The 20,773-nt window shown below is 37.9% G+C and overlaps 1 protein-coding gene across 10 annotated transcripts in view; it reads right to left on the bottom strand.

Annotated features, from left to right (window-relative positions):
• Positions 1–8: 8 nt before the first annotated feature.
• The window catches only part of LOC139749369 (uncharacterized), a 424,871-nt gene continuing 404,106 nt past the window's right edge, over positions 9–20,773 (bottom strand). For 9 of the 10 annotated variants that reach the window (XM_071663141.1, XM_071663137.1, XM_071663143.1 and 6 more), the window contains 7 exons: positions 18,478–18,619; positions 14,517–14,658; positions 13,283–13,548; positions 10,834–11,086; positions 9,922–10,252; positions 6,968–7,282; positions 9–6,185 (listed from right to left, as the gene is read on the bottom strand). In XM_071663141.1, the coding sequence (XP_071519242.1) occupies positions 4,580–6,185; positions 6,968–7,282; positions 9,922–10,252; positions 10,834–11,086; positions 13,283–13,548; positions 14,517–14,658; positions 18,478–18,619 (3,055 nt within the window). In that variant the 3' untranslated portion in view covers positions 9–4,579. The remainder of the gene's footprint in view (positions 6,186–6,967; positions 7,283–9,921; positions 10,253–10,833; positions 11,087–13,282; positions 13,549–14,516; positions 14,659–18,477; positions 18,620–20,773) is intronic. The other variant, XM_071663145.1, reaches the window with a different exon arrangement.

Below are 20,773 nucleotides of genomic sequence, written 5' to 3'. Positions count from 1 at the left end.
GGCACATAATGTAGTATTCCATTTTATTATACTATACAAAATTTTGTACATATATATATACAATTGTGTCTGTATAAAAAGGCACTTACTTCTCTTTGGTAGCTTCTGTGAGGCCCCACTGCACAACAATACCTATAAAGAAATGCATTTATTTCCTTAGAAAAAATTGAGATGTAGTACAGAGAAACCTCTTTTAACGGAGCCTCATATAACTGATTTTTGTGTAATGGACAAAACTTTTCATTCAATAAAAACTATTTATGTCACCTATATATCTATATCTCTGATGCCCATTCCCTGCAGGAGTTCCCATCAAGGGGTTTGCGATGGCAAAGAATCTCCACTTATTCCTATCCTTACAATGCCTAGCTCTCATACACCATTCCATGCATTCTTCCAGCATTTCTCTCCCTCCAGTATTCTTCCACTCTGTTTCCCCATGTTACAGGTGGTCTTCCATTCAAACCAACCCATTTAATTGTACTATCATACACTTTTCTTGTAAACTCGTAGTCTCTGATACATCCCTACATTTCTTTCTTCATTCCATCTAATCACACCACATACTCCTCTCAAATAGCTCATTTCAGCAGCCTGAAATCTTGACCTTTGTGATTCATTCCATGTCCATGTTTTGGCTGCATAAATCATGGTTGGGAGGGCTATGCTGTCCCTTAATCCCTTCTTTACTTCCATACTTCGCCTTTACCCTTCATTATTCTATCAAGGGACTCAGTGACTCTTCTGCCTCGTACTGCTCTCTCTCATTTCTCGTTCCACATCACCAAACTTACCGAAGAGGGCTCCTAAATACTTAAAATTCTCTCACCTCTTCCAGTCTTTCTCCCACCATATCCAAAACATAGGTTAGTACTTTCTTCTCTCACACTATATGGTTTTGCAAAATCAATAGTTTTGCCATTTCCCTTTAAACACTATCACTTTACATGCATCTAACTTCAATTGTCTATGTTTTCACTCATCATACAACAGACAACCTTCAGCAGCTTACTTTTCACTCTCAGCAAACAAGACAGCATCATAAAGAAACAGACTTACCAGTAGCCACCATACCTCATTACCACACTCTATCTGTGCACCCCCTCTCCTTAGTTTTCCTCTCATTTCTCTTATCACTCCATCCATATATATATATATATATATATATATATATATATATATATATATATATATATATATATATATATATATTAAAAAGCCCTACCTCAACCTACATGTATGCCAAAACTTGCTCAATTCTCCATCCACTCTTATACATGCATTTGCTCCTCTATCGAAGGCTGTCACACCATCCAACAGTTGTCCCCTACTCCATATATCCATAACACCTCCCATAAAGCATTTTATTCAACTTGGTCATATGCTTTCTCCAGAACCATAAAAGCTATATACAACTTATTATGTATTGCTATATACTTTTCCACACTAATCTGTACCACAAAAAATGATCCACACATCCCTTACCCTTACTAAAACCCCCTTGCTCCTCACTTATTTTGCATTCAGTCACTGCCATCACTCTTATCAGTGGACATTCTTGTGTACACTTTTACTGTTATACTTAACAGACTTATTCCCCTATAATGGCTATGTACATCCTTAGTACCTTTTGCTTTGAGTATGGGAACTGTAATAGCTTTCACCCAATCCTCATGCATAACTTTCTGTTTCTATGCTAAATTACATATCAGGCCCATCCACTCTGTCACCCTTTCTCCCCCATATTTCAGCATTTTAGATGTAATCCTGTACACTTTAGGTGCCTTTCCTACCCCTCATTATTGCCCTTTTTACCTCCCTTTTTGCTGTAAGCCATTAAATTTATTTCCTCTCCCTTCCATAATCCATACTCATACATGTAACCACTGCTGCCTCACCTTCTCCCACATTTATCAGTTCTTCAAAATATTCATTCCATCTTCCATTCACTTCCATCATTTGTTTTAGCAACTCCCCTCTCTTACTTCTCACATTAATGTTTCCACTCATACATCCACCTCCTTCCAGAACAATTTCTTATTTTCCCCTAAACTCTTCACTCAACTTCTTTTCTGAATCTTCATCTACTTTTTCCTTTCTTCCCTCCATCAGCTTCTTACACATCTTATATTCTTTCCTCTTCCTTTTGCTGAACTTCCACTGGTACATTCCTTTCAAGCAATCTGCCACATGCCTTTTTCTTCTCTTCCACAGCATGTATAATCTATTCTATCTGTCATGCATTTTCCTTTTTATTATATCTCACAAACTTGTAACCAACTATAAATCCTACAACCTTTAATAGTCTTTCTCTAAAAATTTTAAACACCTCATTCAGCCATGACTGCATCCCCACATTCACTGCACTTCCATCTAAACTTTCAGTCACCCTCCTTTCATACTCCCCCCTGAATTTTTTTCTGATTCATCTTCTCACCTGCCAACACTTTCACCTCTCCATTCTTCCTTACACCATACCTTCAATTCTCCCAGATCCTCATACCCACAACTCGAGCATCTAACATGGCCTTTCTCAATTTTTCAACTACTGCCACTCAGTCAATCAAACCCTTTTGCTCCTCTCTTCCATCACCTCTCGTCCATGTATACCTGTGGATCATCTTGTGCTGAAAAAAGGTTTTTGTAAGGAATAAATACTCCGATTCTCACTTACTCCAGGCACTCCCTATATACCAATTATCTCACCAGTTGCATACATCCCACTTTCGAATTATTATAATTAAAAAACAAAAATAAAAAACTCATCAAATGTAGAAGAAAAAAAGCCAACAAATATATTTGGTGCCATCTTTGTTTACATTCTCTAAGCCAACCGTGTACAGCCTGCCATAACTTGAGTCAATTCTCGCTCACTCTTGTTTTAGCTATCTGCTATGTGTATTTAGAGAATATTTTAAACCCCACATGTCTGGAAAAAAGCCTGCAAGTGCAAGTACAGGGAAAGCATCCTAAGTGCCCAGGAAAATTATTAATGTAGACTTACAGATGCAAGTGAATCATAAGGTGAAGCAGGCATCAGGCACATGTGGGTAAATCACTTGGATTGAGTTCCTTTATCACTGAACTGATACTTGATAACCCAAAGAGGATAAAAAGAATGAGCCAGTCCACCAATCCTTTGAAATTAAATTTAAGGATGGGGAACTGACCAGGTACACTGGGAGAGTGCAGCTGAGATGATCAACAACACTGCAGGCTCCGACAAATTTAGTTTCAATGTGGTATTTACATTAACAATGTCTTCACTTTATCTATAAAATGCCAAAATAACATCTTGATTAATTATTGACACTGTAAGGAATTCACCTTCTTATAACCATGTTACAATGGCCCCTTTTAATGGATTTCTCACTTAATGAAGATTTGTCAAGATCACATCTCTTCCATTATAAGAGATCTCTATGTACATCTCAAAATATGCTTCATTACATTCATATTCTGTACCGCTGAAATGATGAATATGAAAAATGTTGCAATTATTGAAAATTTGGTCAAGGTTTTTACTTATGAAAAATAGATTTTGTTTGAATGAAAAAAAAATTTAAAAAGAACTAAAGACAAAATACCATGTAAGACAATGACATATGTGTACTCCACTGGATTTATATTATATGGTTTGAAATTATCATTTCCATGTGCAAACATTACTAGGAGAATACTTTTAAGAAATTTCAACCATAAATTAGGTTATTCATAAAGCAATTGTACAAATAGTTACCCTAAAATGAATACTAAATCTTCAGTCTCAGTAACTCGAACAAAAATCTGCCAAGCTCTGATTCCAATACATAGCAATTTCACGAATGGACCTCAACAGACCAGTCTATATTAATGACTATTTTTTATTACCTTGAAGATTACTTAATGCATTCTTATTCAAAATGCCTCTGTGAACAGTTATATATTGAATCTGAGTTTTACAAACAGTAACAACAAAGTCATTTTGGTGGGTAAACGTCAGGTACTGCAATAGGTGCCACTTGTTAAATTAAAACAGACAAAAACTAGAGAAACACAACAGGGTATCCCTACTTGGATTAATTTTTTTACATAAAATTCCTTCTCTGTACATATGGAAGAAAATGCAGTATCACAGTAGAAAATTTACGTCATATGTTACTTCAGTTCTGCTCAGTAATGAGGCTTCACAGTTAGGGGTGAGCATACATCATCACTTGCTTGGTTTAGGCTGCAGACATCCATTAAACTGCATGGAATTTCAGTATGGCTTTTGAAAAATTCAATGAAACTGTGATAGCCTTATATGCAGTAATAAAGTATTCCTATACATCTGCTTACTATTCACAAAATTATATAATTATAAAACAAATTATACAGTGAGATCAAACCATAGAAATTCATATTCCTTTGTAAATGAACATTAGATTCATGACTGATCTTCAAGATGTACAAATAAATATTTACAGCTGTATATGTACAATTTATGACAAGCACCATTATGGAAATAAAGTCTTTAAGCCTCTGTTCAGTGTGACGATATGACAAACTTACAGTACTTGAAAATGAAAAGCCTGCATACCTCACTGTAACTGCTACCTTAAACTAAAGTGGCAGACCGCTTGTGAGTGACAGTGGCAGGAACTGCCTGGTGCAGGGGAGCTGCATCCCAAGATCCTCCAACTGGGTCCTCAGGGTCTCCTGGTGCAGTTGATCCCTTCATGACTTCTAAAGGTTGACAAGTGAGAGGTGTGAGTGGCTGGTACACCCCCTTCTGTTGAGGTGCAGGGGCTGAATGATGAGCTACCAGATTAGGTGATGGTGGAAGCAGCTTGCTGTTGCTAACCAAAACCTGTGCTCTGGGAGGCAGCACTGGGGAGAGAGGCGTATCACCACCACTACTAACACTGCTCACTGATCCACTTGTTGTGCCTGTGCTACTGCTATTCATACCAACCAAGTTACTAGAGCTTTGACGTCTGTATTTTGTACTATACTTATAGAAGTCTGACATTTCAAAAGGCTTTGTAACTTCTCTAGAGGGTTGATAGGTTCCTGCTGAGATAATCATATGATTTCGAGGAGATTCATAAGGAATAGATGCTTGAGAGGTATCTGCAGACTCTGAACGAGACTGGAAGACACTGCCTGTACTGCTGTTTGTACTACCTACACTACTACCACTTAGATTTAGGTTTGACTGGCTAGAAGACACATTACCATTACTCTGGCAGGATTCATTCATTTCCATCATACTTGCACTCTTTTTTGTTCTCCTCCCAGATGTTGGAGAGTCTAGAGAAGTTTCATACCACTCTTTTCCCCGTTCCTTTTTCATTCTCGCTGCTTCCGCTAAGGATATTAATGGTTCTTCAGCCACTGAGCTTACAGAGTTATTAAGTGAAGTGTTGTGGCTGTTTGGCATCTCTGTCTTTGTGCTTGTGACTTTCAGTGGAGGTACTTCACTACTTGATTTAGTAGCTCTAAGTGGTTGCAAGTCAGAAGTAGCTGGTCGAATAGGAAGAACATCTCCTGTGTTGGTAGTTATTGTAGAACGAAGTGATGGATGGCTTTCATGGTGCATGCCATTGGGACGTAGAGGTTGTAGCTCTGTAGAAGGACGAAGAGGAGGTATATTTTCTTGGTTGTAATCTGGTTCTGAGATAAATGTAGTTTCCATATAGCTCCTTCCACTTGATGTTCTTACCAGTCTATGGACTGTGCTACTTTGAGATCTCTGAACAGCACCATGACTTGACCCACGATGGTGCTGAGAAGGTGGTGCAGGCAGTCCAGGACCACTTTTACTACGATGTCGGTAGTTTTGGGAGTTGGCATGGGACCCTCCTTGATGTCTATATTGTGCTGGTCCATCCACTGTATCTCCTCCCCCTGAACGTTCACTGGATACTGTGTCAAAACTGCAGTTGGCTGTGGTGGGATGAGAGTCACTATTGGTATCCATGGCTTCCAGGTGATGTTCTGGTGTGTGGAAGTGGTGATTGTGGTAGTGTGGGTGATGGGGATAGGATGCTGCATGGTTTGGATGTAAATGGTGAGGTGAGAGTGATTGCTGATGACTGTGGTGTATGTTAAGTTGTGGAGACTGTTGGGCAATGCTTGGGGAAGGTAAAGAATCGAGGTGTTCCATGCTGCGTGACTCCAGCCGCCCGCTGTTGGTTCGTCGACGGTCCAAACTGCCGTACCTGAGGAGTGGACCGTGTGTCATGCAGGGTAAAGTGCGCAATAGCTCAACTATATACCTGAACTGTCATGAGACGAAGCCTTTGCTGGCCAGAGTCAATATATCCTCTTACAAATAGGTGAGAAAGTATTGGGGACACCCAGGTTTCTCATCTACCTGTAAGTGAGACTTAACAAATACCCAAGCTACTTGCTTCATAACATTTCATGATCTGATGACATTTATCATGCATTTTGAAAGCTTTTGTTTCCCTTTGGTGTTTAGCTAACAAAAGCATTAGACTAAATCCATTGGGATGTGACTAAAAGACTCATAAAACTGAGAGAAAAAAATTATACTTGGTCTACAACATTTAAGAAATCCTGTGCCTGTGTTATCAAGCATTTTTGGTAATAAGCATTAAACAGGACATGCAAGCTCATGAAGCTGTATCAGCTGGTTCCATGTAATAAATTTCAAATTTAAAAACAGGATTTGGATTATGTAGTTCTATTGCTTTTTTGTTATGCAAATATATGCTCAGACATAGGACAAGATTTCTTCTCAAATAAGTCACATTTATAATGAAAAGAAATTAATAATTAGTTAAAAGTGGATATTCTTAAAACTGAAAGAAATTTTAATACAAAAACTAAATACTATTTGAAGTACAAATTATTAACACTGAGAATAACCATGCTAAAATTACATGTGTAACATCTTATGGCAAGGAATGGTTTGCAGTGTTTAAGGAGAACAGAAGACAACATGCTACATGATGACAAAGCAATGTATCATCCGCACCTATCCTGAGAATCATTTCTTTGTCTGTAAGGTTGGTGATGGTTATGGTGTTGGGATGTGTTGGTGATGAGGGTAGAGGTGTCCAGATCATCCACACTGTGACAAGCTAGGGAAGTGCGTTGTTGTGGGATGTTGTAGAGACCTCCAGGAGTCTCAATTATGCCAGGATCTGGCACTGGATATGTCCCATTGGTGGTACGTGGGTGTGGAACCCGACCCTCATCTGCTGGGACTGACTGCGATCGCGTGGAGAGGGTTGGGTATTGCTGGCTGCGGTACTGACTCCTTGTGTACACAGAGCTGGGGATGTAACCACTGTAAGCAGAACCAAGGTATTACTGATGAGACCACATCACTTGAATGGTTAAAAATATAATAACATATAATTCAGGGATGAAAAGCAAATGGGAGGGTATGAAGAGAAAGGAAGCCCTCTCCCTCCCCATCCATTCTCTTCATCCCTCCAATTCCTTCTCTTTTCCAGTTTTCTTCTCTCAATCTTTTCTTTCCCTCCTGCCTCTCCTTTTCCGTCTCCTCTTCCTTCCCTCACCACTCTTATTCTTCCATCTGTCCATTCCTCCTAAAATTATCTCCCTAACACTTTATCATTCTTCCTACTAATTCCATTCTATCACTTTGCTTTGTCTCATCCTCCAGAGGGAGTGAAGTAAGAGGAAAGGGAGTGAATTGTGTGGAGAGGGTAAGAGGAAGAAGAGATGAGAGGAAATAAAAAGGATAGGAAATTGGGAGGGCAATGAGAGACCAGAGACTCTTTTCTCCCTTTCCTATTTCTCTCCTCTTCTCTTACTTTTTCTTTGCTTTTCTCCTCTTATATAGGGAGTTGTAGAAACTGGAACAGAGAACTAGTGTATAATGGTAAACAAAAGTTAATAAAATACATTTATAATATGATTATCAAATAATCTATCATTGGTGCCTAATAGCCTTGTTTATTAAGAATAATTATTTGTACTAATATGACTTATTCTTTTCCTAAAAAAAGTTGTTTGGTTACCTTCTCTTGCCTATAGGATACCAGATGGTTGTTATTTGATTAAAATGTGTTTGCCAATTAAATTGCTACATCAGTTTTCTTTCTACAAGTGTTTCATCACTACCATTTTCCATCCAACTGATACACAGGAATGTTTTGTGAGAAGGAGCTTTTATTTCCTAATTTGTCTCCATCTATTAAGGATACCAGGCAGACTCATAATGGACAGCCCAGTCATCTATTTAGATAAGTCTTTATGTAATCCTATTCCTTCCCTCTTCTTTCCCTTCTTCATTCATTCTTCTCATGCACACATTGGATGATTTATCTTTTCTTGCCCCTGCTTAAATATCCAACTGACTTTCAACTACAGAGGTCTCCTTCTTTGCTAGAAGTCACAAGAAAATATTTCTTCCCTTCGCACCCCTACAAACACCATCATAGGTGTATAACTATTGACCTGTAGTTCATGTGAATACAGTGATCCAGTGGAAAATACACAAAAAATTGGATAATGAAAGGAACATTTATGTATCAGTTGATACATTATGTATGGGATGTAACCAATGTAACATTTGTCTTGTTACCACTTGCTGCCCATCTATTAATTCAGAGGAGTTACAGGACACCACAGTAAACCCCTGTTCTAAGGACTTCAGCTCATTGGTATTTGGCTTCTAATGGACCCTTCGGACCTGATTGGACTAAGTTTAAAAAGATTTAATAGAAATTTCTATAAAATTTAGTTAAAGACTATCAGACTGAGCTTGGGATGTAACAGAATAGTTTGTAAGTTCCCAATCTCAGTCGAGAATGCTAGGCATCAGGAGAAAGTAACAGCCTGTTGTGCATCTGTCCTGTGCATTGTTTTTTTTCTTACTGACATGCAGTGTTCTATTTGCAATAATTTAAGGGAGAACTATTATCTTTTGTGCCTCTACACCAACAATGATAAATTTAAGTCAAAATTTTAAGATGAAACAAGAAGTAGCTTGATCATTGCCTGCTAATCCTATATAAGCATCCCCTTGGTCAAACGTACACAAACTTGGTGCCCAAGTTCTCATAAAAGTGAATTCTTAAGGTTTAAAGGCTTGTTGCTTTGTATAAGTTATGGTATATAAGAGTGCTGTCAGTGCCACATCTGCTAAGAGATCGAGGAAACACATCAGCATAGCTAATAAAGCCAAAAATGATTGAGCATCATGTCATGAGCATAAGGACAGTATCTTGAACCTCTTGCAAGCCCCTATTTCTGAATAGGAGCTGATTCAGTTGACTCAGGGTGACCCTGGGGGCTATCTGCCATTCAGAGAAGTCTGCTACTTCCTGAACACCTCCAGCCTTGAGGGAATATGGTAAGTTTCTATTACACTGGCTAACATTTAATTCATTGATGTTCTCAGGATAAACGCTGAATGAAATGGAATCTGACTTACCAATTACTCCCATAGAACAGGTATACTATATGCTTAGTGCAAAGAAGAGAACTAATATTAGAGTGAAGAGGGGAGGGAAAGTCAACAAGTATGTAGTGTGAAATTATGAGCATAAGGATGAACAGGGTTGGAGGTTGAAGTCAAAGGAAGTAAGTTTAGAAAGCACATGCCACACCCTGTCAAATGCTTTGAAGATATCAAAAAGTGTTGAATGAAAGTTTTATAAATATTCAAGCATGTATATCACATATATCTAGAGGAGGAAAGATGGTGAATCAAGCTACTCATTGGCAACAATTGAGGAAAGTGCAACCTTTCATGTTTTGGCACAGAAAAAGGTTGTGTATGTGTTGTATGAAGATGCAACAGGAATATTCATTCCTGTTCTGTTATACTGTTCTTTTATATTTTTAGGCCCACAACTTCCACACACAAAGCACCATTAGGATTACCATACCAAGAAACACCCATTTTTACTCTTACAGACAGTGACTTTTTTTTCACACACTGCTAATACGAACCTGTGTGGTCTGTTAGGACTGGCTGATCTTGAGCATACAGATCCATTTGCTTGTTTATGAGGACTTGTTGGTGCTGAATGCACACCTCCAGAGGCTATGCTGTGCCCTCCTGGTGATAAGTCCCGTCTTGCTCTTGCTCTTACTGGAGTGGATGGGAGCATGGGAGAACGTGGTGACACAGGGGGATGAGGAGACATGGCTGGAGAGAGGTTTACACCCTCCATACAGAGAGCATCACGATGAGAATCTCTTAAGCTGTCTTGTGAAGTGTCTTGGTTACTGCTAACTACTGTATTGTTTGGATTCGTGTTTTCATCATAACTGCCCACACCTAAGAAAAGCAATATTACTGTAATTCAGGCTTGTATATCACTATGGATAGCATTCCAGATTTAATGTTCCTAAACACAGCTGTACACTTCACTAAGCTCAAAATGTCCATTATCCAGGCAGCATGACATAATGCAAAATATAAACAGCAAAATTCAAGCTCTTTGTACTAAAATTTCTATTTGTTTTACCATGAGACACTTTTTTTCCTGGAAATATGATTATGTTTGACAAAAAAGTTATGAAGAAGGTAACAGGTATCATGAAAATAGTATCCACTATCACTTGCTCACCTGTACTTACTAAATGAAGGCACTTTTTCAATATACAGGTCAATGGTTATTCATTTAATCTGCTACGCTACCTTTAGTTCACTTAAGTTCTTATGAAGGTTTTGTGGAAATACTGTTGTAAGCCTAAATGGGACATACTGAGGGTATTTGATTGCTTGTTCTTTGAAGAGCATTTTCACTCCTGGTAAACAAATTAACCTGATATGAAATGGTAGCATTCTATATAGCTATAGTCACCTACCCTTATGAATGAATTACCTATAAACAAATGTAAGAACATGCTTATTACCTTCAGCATCAGATACAGGACGAGGTTTTTTCTTCTGTTTTGGCATGTTGCTGGCTGTTGTGGCTTGCTTAGATTTAGCAGCTTTGAGTTTCTGCTCCAGGTCTTTTAATCGTTGTGCAGATTGCTGATATGACATCTTGCGCTGCTTCCTAACTCCTTTCCTTGCAGATGTCTCATTGGCTAATTTAAGAGCAGCACTAGTGATTTTTCCCTGAATTTCATACTCCAGTTCTAATGCTGCTACAGTTTCCTCCTAAGGGAAAAGTAAAGTTAATATATAAACTATGTTACTTAGTAACTTCATCATATCTTTCACTACAATTAATCTTCAAGTAAGCTACTGATGTTCTACATAGTCTATGTTATTTCCACCGACATGGAAAAGTAACATTAAAAGAACCTTTCCCAACAGACTAATACCCCTGCATGTTTCTGCAGCATAGGTTTACTCCATTTACTGCATGACTGTTCTTCCTCTACATTTGCTATACTTTCTGTCATTCTGTTCGCTGTCTACACTACTGCAGTACACCATCTCTTACTTTATAAGGCACTCCACTTGTGTGGTTCTATTTTCTTTCAATCTTTTCTCCTGTAATTTGGTCCATTCTCCTAACTCTGTATCCACATCTGAGGAACTCCATCTCAACAATCTGTTGTTAGAACTATATATTTAATATGCACATAATCCTACTTCCTATGACCTCTGCTGCAATTCACAGCCCACATTTCTCATTTCATTTGAACTCCAAAATCTCCTCATATTTTATCACTGTCGCAGGTATTATAATTTTGTCATCATCATATTGAAAACTTACCACAGCGTTCATTATGCTTAACAATTTTGCCATGTGTCATTTATCTTAGACCCAAACCCTTTATCATACACAACTAATTACCTCATGTATAATACAGTTAAAGTTTCAATTCTGAGAGACTCTCCCTGATTTCTTTTACAACTCTGAGCATTCGTGTCTTCCATAATTAAGTACATATCAAATCCATATCTATACTTACTAATTCTTTCAAGCAATCTTAATTTCTTTACCATTCTTTCCTTGCCAGCTATAACCTATCATCAAGTATCAATCTTTACATTCCAAATGTCCTGAAAGAGCAAGGTTTGATGTGAAATGAATGGTTGTTTTAATGTGAACTGAAAATAACAATTCATGGGTTATGAAATGGAATCCTAAACAACTTGGGATGATGGGAAAAGAAGGGGAGGTATAGAGAGCAGTATTCCACAGAACATCTTGGATGGGAAAGGATGGAAATCTCTTGTAAGAATAATGTAGGTAGTAGCTGGTAGAAAGCTACCAACCAGAGAGGTGTATTACCAGTAATACCTGCCTGGGATTACAAGTGACATTATAGTACAGTACTCCATTCTATCCTATGGCTTTAGGAACAATGTTGGGGATGCATAGAGGACCCCTAATATCTTTAGATTGGGGAGACAGGGTAGAATGGGGTAGCCAGAGCCACCACCTTCCTCCTACATGTGTTAGGCTGATGTGGTAAGCAAGGGACAGAAGGAACTTCCCCATCCCAAGGCTACTGGGAAATGACAAGGGTTTATGGGTGCTCAAAGGTACCCTTCTGGTTTACAGGTTCTGTGGTCCCTGTGGTAGCAACAATAGCATATATAATCAGGTCATTATGCATCTTTCTCCTAATTTATTTTTCTAATGCCACATTTACTTCTTAGAGATTCCATTTCACCTCTTGCATTATATTGGCAGTTCTGCTCTAGTGATGTAGATGCTACCATACAACTTCACACCTGCTGATTCATATTTTTTTTTATCTTCTCTCTCTTTCGTCTGACTATCAATAATTTCCCTTCCTTTTATCATTTTCAATGTTACCCAAACTTTCATTCCTATATCAATGTTTATGTATTATCTAATATGAACAATCTGATAATACATTACCAAGCAGAATTACCTTGCTGTCATCTGCATTCATGTATATATAAGTGATAGAATCAAGAGGAAGACCTTCGGTGAGGTGAAGAAAAGGCATGCACAGGGATGTGAGTGAAAGGAGAATGTATAAAAATGCAGCACTTTTTTAAAAACTAAAAAGGAATGTAAAACTGATATTATCAAGGTGTTTATAGTGTCTGGATAAGAATTTCAATGTGTTATTTTGAAAGTAAGAACTATAACACTGTGTTGAATGTGATAAACAGATGAGATGAACTGCAATAAACATAACTTTTAAGGAGAGTGAAGGTGCATTTGATGGCTGAAGTACAAAATGAGTGAGAACAATGCATATACAATTATGTAGAAAATAACATCTGAACTTTAAAAGGATTTCATTTTGAATGATGGCGTATTTCCTTTTATGTCAATAATTTAGCATCCATTATGAAACGGAAATGCAATCACATTATTGATAACAAAAAACTATTATAAAAGTATGATAACTATTTCCTTACCTGTTTATTGATTATTTTGTTTATAAGATTTTCATTCAGGGCAAATGATGTTCCAACTCTCTTGCGTACAGTGGGTGGTGGTTGGCCAGGCATTGTTGGGTATTCTGGAGGCAATTCTCCAGTCAGTTCACCTTCACGTAAACACAGTAACCTAAGCTCCTCCTCCTTTTCTTTTATTTTCTCCTGAAGTGCATCTCTGCGCTCCTTAAGGGCACTAAGCATCTCCATCCTAGCTTGGTGCAGACTCTCTGTGCTTGCACTATCTTCTATTGGAAGAGAACAGAGGGTATAATACCATATACATACAATCAAAAACTAGGAGGAAAGATTAACATTTATTTCATTTATGCATTTATATTTGGCAGTGGCATATAATTTTCTTTTTTCTTTCATACTATTCGCCATTTCCCGCATTAGCGAGGTAGCGTTAAGAACAGAGGACTGGGCCTTAGAGGGAATATCCTCACCTGACCCCCTTCTCTGTTCCTTCTTTTGGAAAATTAATTTACATGTGGATTATACTTGGGACACCACAAATATGACCATGGCACATCTAGTGTTACAAATATGAAAATAAGACAGAAACCTGGTAGTGTGACAGATGGTGTTAATTCAGCAGATCAAGTTACATACCAAAATATTAATATTGATCTTTAAAAGGGAGGCATTAAAGTAATAAATAATGAAGGTACATTCTTTATTATGGGCAGCAATCACAAAATGCCACTTTATCAAAGTTAAATAATTTTCTCCACTGTTAATAGGCAGCATATTGTGAGGCAGCATATTGTGACCATGTCTCCTGCATATCAATATCATGTTTGAATAAAAATTTCAAGTAAATCCCAGCACGATCACCCATAAGATAGAGGTGGTTTAGACCTCCTAATTAGGGAGATAAAGCAGCACTGTATTAATGCTAGTGCCTTATACAAATTATTTCATGTTTCTATATACATTATACAGTATCTGGTCCACCAAAATTTGCAATAACACTAGTCTTGTTTTTTGAGGAAAAAAAGGCTTAACCAGTTCATTTGCCTCATCAACAATAGGAAAAGGTGACAAAACTTAATTTATCTAATTTTAGCATACTTGTCAGAGGTCTTATTACGTGCACGTCTTGTTTTTAAGGAAAAAAGGCTTAACTAGTTCCTTTGTCTCATCAACCATAGGAAAAGGTGACAAAACTTAGCTTATCTAATTTTAGCATACTTATCAGAGGTCTTATTACCTGCAAGGGAATTGTTGACTAACGATGAATGTGATCCTGATCTAGAGAGATTTGATGAGGAGGAATGAGTGGAGAGAGATACACAGCTACGAGACAGCTCTACAGCCAACTCGGGTAGTTCCCTAACCCCACTTGCCTCACTCTGTAAAAGAATGCTTATAATGAATAACTATATATAAACATTAGAAATCTTGTGTCACAGAAAGTAAATTAGCCTTAACTCAAAATTTGAATAAAGTTACTGCTATGAGTGCTGCCTGCTATGTAGGTAGATTATTAATTGTACAAAGGTTTTTTTTAGATATCTGTTCTATATACTGAAGTATACAAATCACTAATAAACTGTATATCTATCAATATATTCTTTTCTGGGTATAAAGCATAACAAAACTTAAATTTTATCAAAACAAATCAATTAGAGCACCTGTATAAAATGAAGAATCAGACATTAACAACAATTCTCATCAAAGTGTATGATTATCACACAAATGAAGTAATTGTACCAGAGTTGCCAGAAAACATTTCACAACAATGGTGTCTGGCCCACAACCAATGAAAAGGTTCAGGCCCACAGGACAAAAGGTTTGATGCCATGTAATTGACTCTGTTAAGCAGAGGTTGGTTATTTACATTTTAACTTCATAGATTAAATGATTCATGGTGAGGTGCCTGAGGATTGGCAGAATGCTTGCATAGTGCCATTGTTCAAAGGCAAAGGGGATAAAAGTGAGTGCTCAAATTACGGAGGTATAAGTTTGTTGAGTATTCCTGGGAAATTATATGGGAGGGTATTGATTGAGAGGATGAAGGCATATACAGAGCATCAGATTGGGGAAGAGCAGTGTGGTTTCAGAAGTGGTAGAGGATGTATGAATCAGGTGTTTGCTTTGAAGAATGTATGTGAGAAATACTTAGAAAAGCAAATGGATTTGTATGTAGCATTTATGGATCTGGAGAAGGCATATGATAGAGTTGATAGAGATGCTCTGTCGAAGGTATTAAGAATATATGGTGTGGGAGGCAAGTTGTTTAAAGCAGTGAAAAGTTTTTATCGAGGATGTAAGGCATGTGGACGTGTAGGAAGAGAGGAAAGTGATTGGTTCTCAGTGAATGTAGGTTTGCAGCAGGGGTGTGTGATGTCTCCATGGTTGTTTGTTTATGGATGGGGTTGTTAGGGAGGTGAATGCAAGAGTTTTGGAAAGAGGGGCAAGTATGCAGTCTGTTGGGGATGAGAGAGCTTGGGAAGTGAGTCACCTGTTCGCTGATGATACAGCGCTGGTGGCTGATTCGTGTGAGAAACTGCAGAAGCTGGTGACTGAGTTTGGTAAAGTGTGGCGAAAGAAGAAAGCTGAGAGTAAATGTGAATAAGAGCAAGGTTATTAGGTACAGTAGGGTTGAGGGTCAAGTCAGTCAAGTCAATTGGGAGGTAAGTTTGAAGGGAGAAAAACTGAAGGAAGTGAAGTGTTTTAGATATCTGGGAGTGGATTTGGCAGCGGATGGAACCATGGAAGTGGAAGTGAATCATAGGGTGGGGGAGGGGTCGAAAATTCTGGGAGCGTTGAAGAATGTGTGGAAGTCGAGAACATTATCTCGGAAAGCAAAAATGGGTATGTTTGAAGGAATAGTGGTTCCAACAATGTTATATGGTTGCGAGGCGTGGGCTATGGATAGAGTTGTGCGGAAGAGGGTTGATGAGCTGGAAATGAGATGTTTGAGGACAATATGTGGTGTGAGGTGGTTTGATCAAGTAAGTAATAATAGGTTAAGAGAGATGTGTGGTAATAAAAAGAGTGTGGTTGAGAGAGCAGAAGAGGGTGTTTTGAAATGGTTTAGTCACATGGAGAGAATGAGTAAGGAAAGATTGACCAAGAGGATATCTGTGTCAGAGGTGGAGGGAACGAGGAGAAGTGGGAGACCAAATTGGAGGTGGAAAGATGGTAGTGAAAAAGGATTTGAGTGATCGGGGCCTGAACATGCAGGAGGGTGAAAGGCGTGCAAGAAATAGAGTTAATTGGAACGATGTGGTATACCAGGGTCGACACGCTGTCAATGGATTGAACCAGGGCATGTGAAGCGTCTGGGGTAAACCATGGAAAGTTCTGTGGGGCCTGGATGTGGAAAGGGCGCTGTGGTTTTGGTGCATTATTACATGACAGCTAGAGACTGAGTATGAACGAATGTGGCCTTTGTTATCTTTTTCTAGCGCTACCTCGCACACAAGGGGGGAAGGGGTTGTTATTTTATGTGTAGCGAGGTGGCGATGGGAATGAATAAAGGCAGACAGTATGAATTATGTACATGTGTATATATGTATATGTCTGTGTGTATATATATATGTATACATTGTGATGTATAGGTATGTATATTTGCGTGTGTGGACGTGTATGTATATACATGTGTATGTGGGTGGGTTGGGCCATTCTTTCGTCTGTTTCCTTGCGCTGCTGTGCCTTGTAAAGGTACCATTTTTATTTCTATTTGGTTAATGTAACTTCAATAATAGAAATATTCACTCTATTTGTTTATCTACCAACCATCATTACTTCATTATTAATTTCTTACGAGAGTCTGTCGTTTTGGCATTTGCAATATCAGAAAGTTCAAACAAGTTTTCAGTGAGAATTAGATGGAAAATAAAAAAACTGTGTGGGCAAAAGAACAGAGAAGACCAGTCTATGTGACAAACAGGTAAAAGAGCTTTTCCCTGAATTGGTAGGAAACTTTTTCTGCTCCAAGTTTTAGACAATTATTTCTGGCTATAAGGTCCCTCAGTATTTCAAACTGTTTAAAAATTAAGATACAAAAAATTGATTTTTCTTAAGTTGCTTCTATACAAGGAAGAGTTCAAATTCCTTGTTTCTTGAGTACATATACTGAAAGCACAAAGAAGAGAGTTAACCACAAAAAGATGGACATGCAGCAAGTGAGTTGTTTATGGCAAAAAGCTTAACAGATAAAAATGCCACTGAAGTAATTTTCGATCATGTTCAATGGAGTCTTTTTCTCTGTGAGGGTGGAGATGTGAATGGAGACATTAGTTTCACTTGATTAATCAAATCAATGTGCACTTAAATTAGTGTGGATATGTATTTCCATTTTTAACACAACTGAAATTTGATGGGGATGTGCAACTGAAATAAAGAATGGGATGTGTATATAAAAGGATATGTTGTAAGCATTTGACCCACCATGTGTGAATATTAAAAAAAAGATGTATCCACTCTCCTACACGTATACGCACATAATGTATATATACAAACATATTTAAACACATACATATATACACATCTGTACATATTCATACCTGCTTGCCTTTAACCTTTTCCCAGTGCCACTCCACGCTACAGGAAAGAGCATCGCCACCCCCTGCAACAGCGAGGTAGTGCCAGGAAACGTTGGGAGAAAGGCCACATCCACTCAAATCCACTCTCTAGCTGTTATGTGTAATGCACTGAAGCCACAGCTCCCTATCACAATCAGGCCCCACAGACCTTTCCATGATCCATTCATATACACTCAGTAACAGGGACATGATAGATTCCTTTGAAATGAGAAGTTCTTTGGCAAGGCTGTAGTTGTGTCAAGAGACAACAATTCAGGTTTGCCAAAGTTGACCTTTTGCCTGCAGTGTAATCTCAAGCAGGTGGAATCCGGTACCACCAATGTTTTTACATGTATATATGATTTTAAACAAAGTTAAGAAAAAGAATAATCAAAGAAGGAATACTGGTCAATTTTATATTGTATTCAGAAATGAAAAAAGGCCTGAACTTGAAAATGTTATATAAAACTTCCTAGAGTTCTGCCTTGTTTAATCTTAAGATGTTCCTCATGTAATCAGCCTCATTTATCTATCAATAAGCAATTCCTAGAGTTCTGCCTTGTTTAATCTTAAGATGTTCCTCATGTAATCAGCCTTATTTATCTATCAGCCTTATCTATCAATAAGCAATGTGCATACCCTGGAGGTTTTACGGTCGAGGTAGAACTGATGCTGTGCGATCGCCATGGACCAGATTGCCTTGCAGAGCGCTTGGGTCTCTGCAAACCAAACGTAAACACTAACGTTGCCAGGGCCAAATGTTCTTCTTGACACTGACACTCTGTAAGGCGAAAGTTATGAAAAATAAGAAAGTGCATAATCAATGCAAAATAGGGCAAAAAAAAAAATGAGTGCATGAGACTTTTCTTAGCTATAATGGTATGGCTCAGGACACCAATTCTCATAACACAACACCCTCTTATAAGCTGGAACAAAGCATTGAATGGAAAACTGAAGCTTCAGGTGAGCAACTGAAGCACAATCATTTTCCCAAAATCTGCCGATGGATGGCTTGACTATGCTCGAAACCTTCCCTCCCAGATAAGCAACAGACATCTTTTTTTTTTTAAAGTATACAAGAGCCACATGAGATGCTAAATGCTTCCTATGTTTGCCCTGTCTAAACTGAGATGTGAATCTTACACTTTCAACCACTTTTCAAGCCCACACAGCAATTTAAAGGCACAGGTTCATTTTGGAAAGATTCTTTTTATGATTAAGTGGAGGCAACTTTATCACTGTCTGCCTAAGCAACAGTGCCTACAACATAGTAGAGTATTAAGGCACCTAATATGATTGATGTAAGCTGTTGCCCAAATCTGTTTTACAAAAAAAGATAGTCATGGATATTAGGGATCACTGGAAAGAAATACATAACCTTCAACATATGAGCAGAAAAAAAAATGTTTTGAGGAGACTATTCAGTTCTGAAAGCTAAATCGTTTGATCAAGGTGTAACTACAGTACTGAGATATTATAATCATTCAAGGATAAAGTAATATATAAACTGGATAAACTCTGAACTTCAGCCACTTAATGCAAAAAGAATTTAACTGTTTGCAAGAACTTCATTGAAGATTAATCTAGGAGTGGTTTTGTTTAAATAAGGAATTAAAATTAGAAGTATCTTTCATAAACAGGGTAAAGCCAAAGTCAGTTTATACTTGGAGGCATCTTACACTTTCTTTTAAAGGAGATAACATGATTTGAGAGAACATCACATTGTAAGAATTCAAATTCTATTCCTTGACTGTTTATCAAAAAATTTGGGTGTTATAAATATGCACTGTACAATGAGAAAGATGAGCAGATTATAGATGTTTGATGTAGGCAACTAAACAAACTGAGGAAGTGGATCTAGAGAAGCTCACTGTAATGGGTAATCATAATGGACAGGTTATAGACAGACCAGAAGTGATAGGTATGTAAGAGGGATCTGATGAAAATGATAATGATGAAAGGACAAACAGACTATATGCATGTGTGCAGAAATGCTGGAAAAAATACTTTCATGACTAAACACAGTATTTGTAAAGAGAAGGAAAGGTAGAAATAATGATATCTGATATATTGTTGATAAGAAAGAATATGAGATCTAGTTAGTGACTTACCAGACCATATAAGAGTAATATGAACGAAAAAGCAAGGATACAAAATCTGATGTAGATGAGTGGAGGTAACAGAGAACTTCTTTAATAAGGAAGCAGTAGTGGAATGAAGATTTATAGAAGATGAACCTCTGCAAGGTAGAGTTTTATGCTGCTGACTCTGATGCACTCACAAATTGCCTGGGTTGAAGACCACAAAAGTTCGATTCCAAGTCGTGTTAGTCAGTCCACAGTTAACCCAGATGTTCATCCTCCCCTAGGGGCTAGTCAATGAATTAAGTACCTGGCTTAGGCTTGGGTATATATATGTTTGCCATATCCTGCATTAGCGAGGTAGCAGCACGAACAGATGAAGGAATGGCATCATTTGGTCACATTCCCTCTCTGGTAGTTATTTATAATGTGGCTGGTCTCTCAACAAAAACTAAGAAAAGCAACAGCCATTTGTAATCCATAGCTAGATCACACACAAAAAGCTCAAGGAAGCAGAGGTCAAAATAATACCAGCAAACAAAAATAAGGAAACAACACTATGGCAAAGAGAAAGGGATAGTTGAAGAGAGGTGATGGCATTAGAACTGATAAGGCAAGAGAGATGGAAGAAAAGCCATCCTAAAAATGCAAGCATTAATTCAAACTAGGACAAATGAGACCCGTATAGATATGGAATAGCTGCTCAAAAGAAAAATAGTTTTGGCAACTATACAGCACCCACAACTGGGACATAGATGTAGTGATGTTCATTATATAAGGTTTCAAAGACAGATTGTAGGATATGAATATGAATATGGCCAAAAAGTTTATGCTACTTGATGGAATGAACCATA

Source organism: Panulirus ornatus, chromosome 7, assembly GCF_036320965.1.
Source record: "Panulirus ornatus isolate Po-2019 chromosome 7, ASM3632096v1, whole genome shotgun sequence".
Classification (NCBI taxonomy): domain Eukaryota; kingdom Metazoa; phylum Arthropoda; class Malacostraca; order Decapoda; family Palinuridae; genus Panulirus; species Panulirus ornatus.
This window is presented reverse-complemented; position numbering and strand designations above follow the sequence as displayed.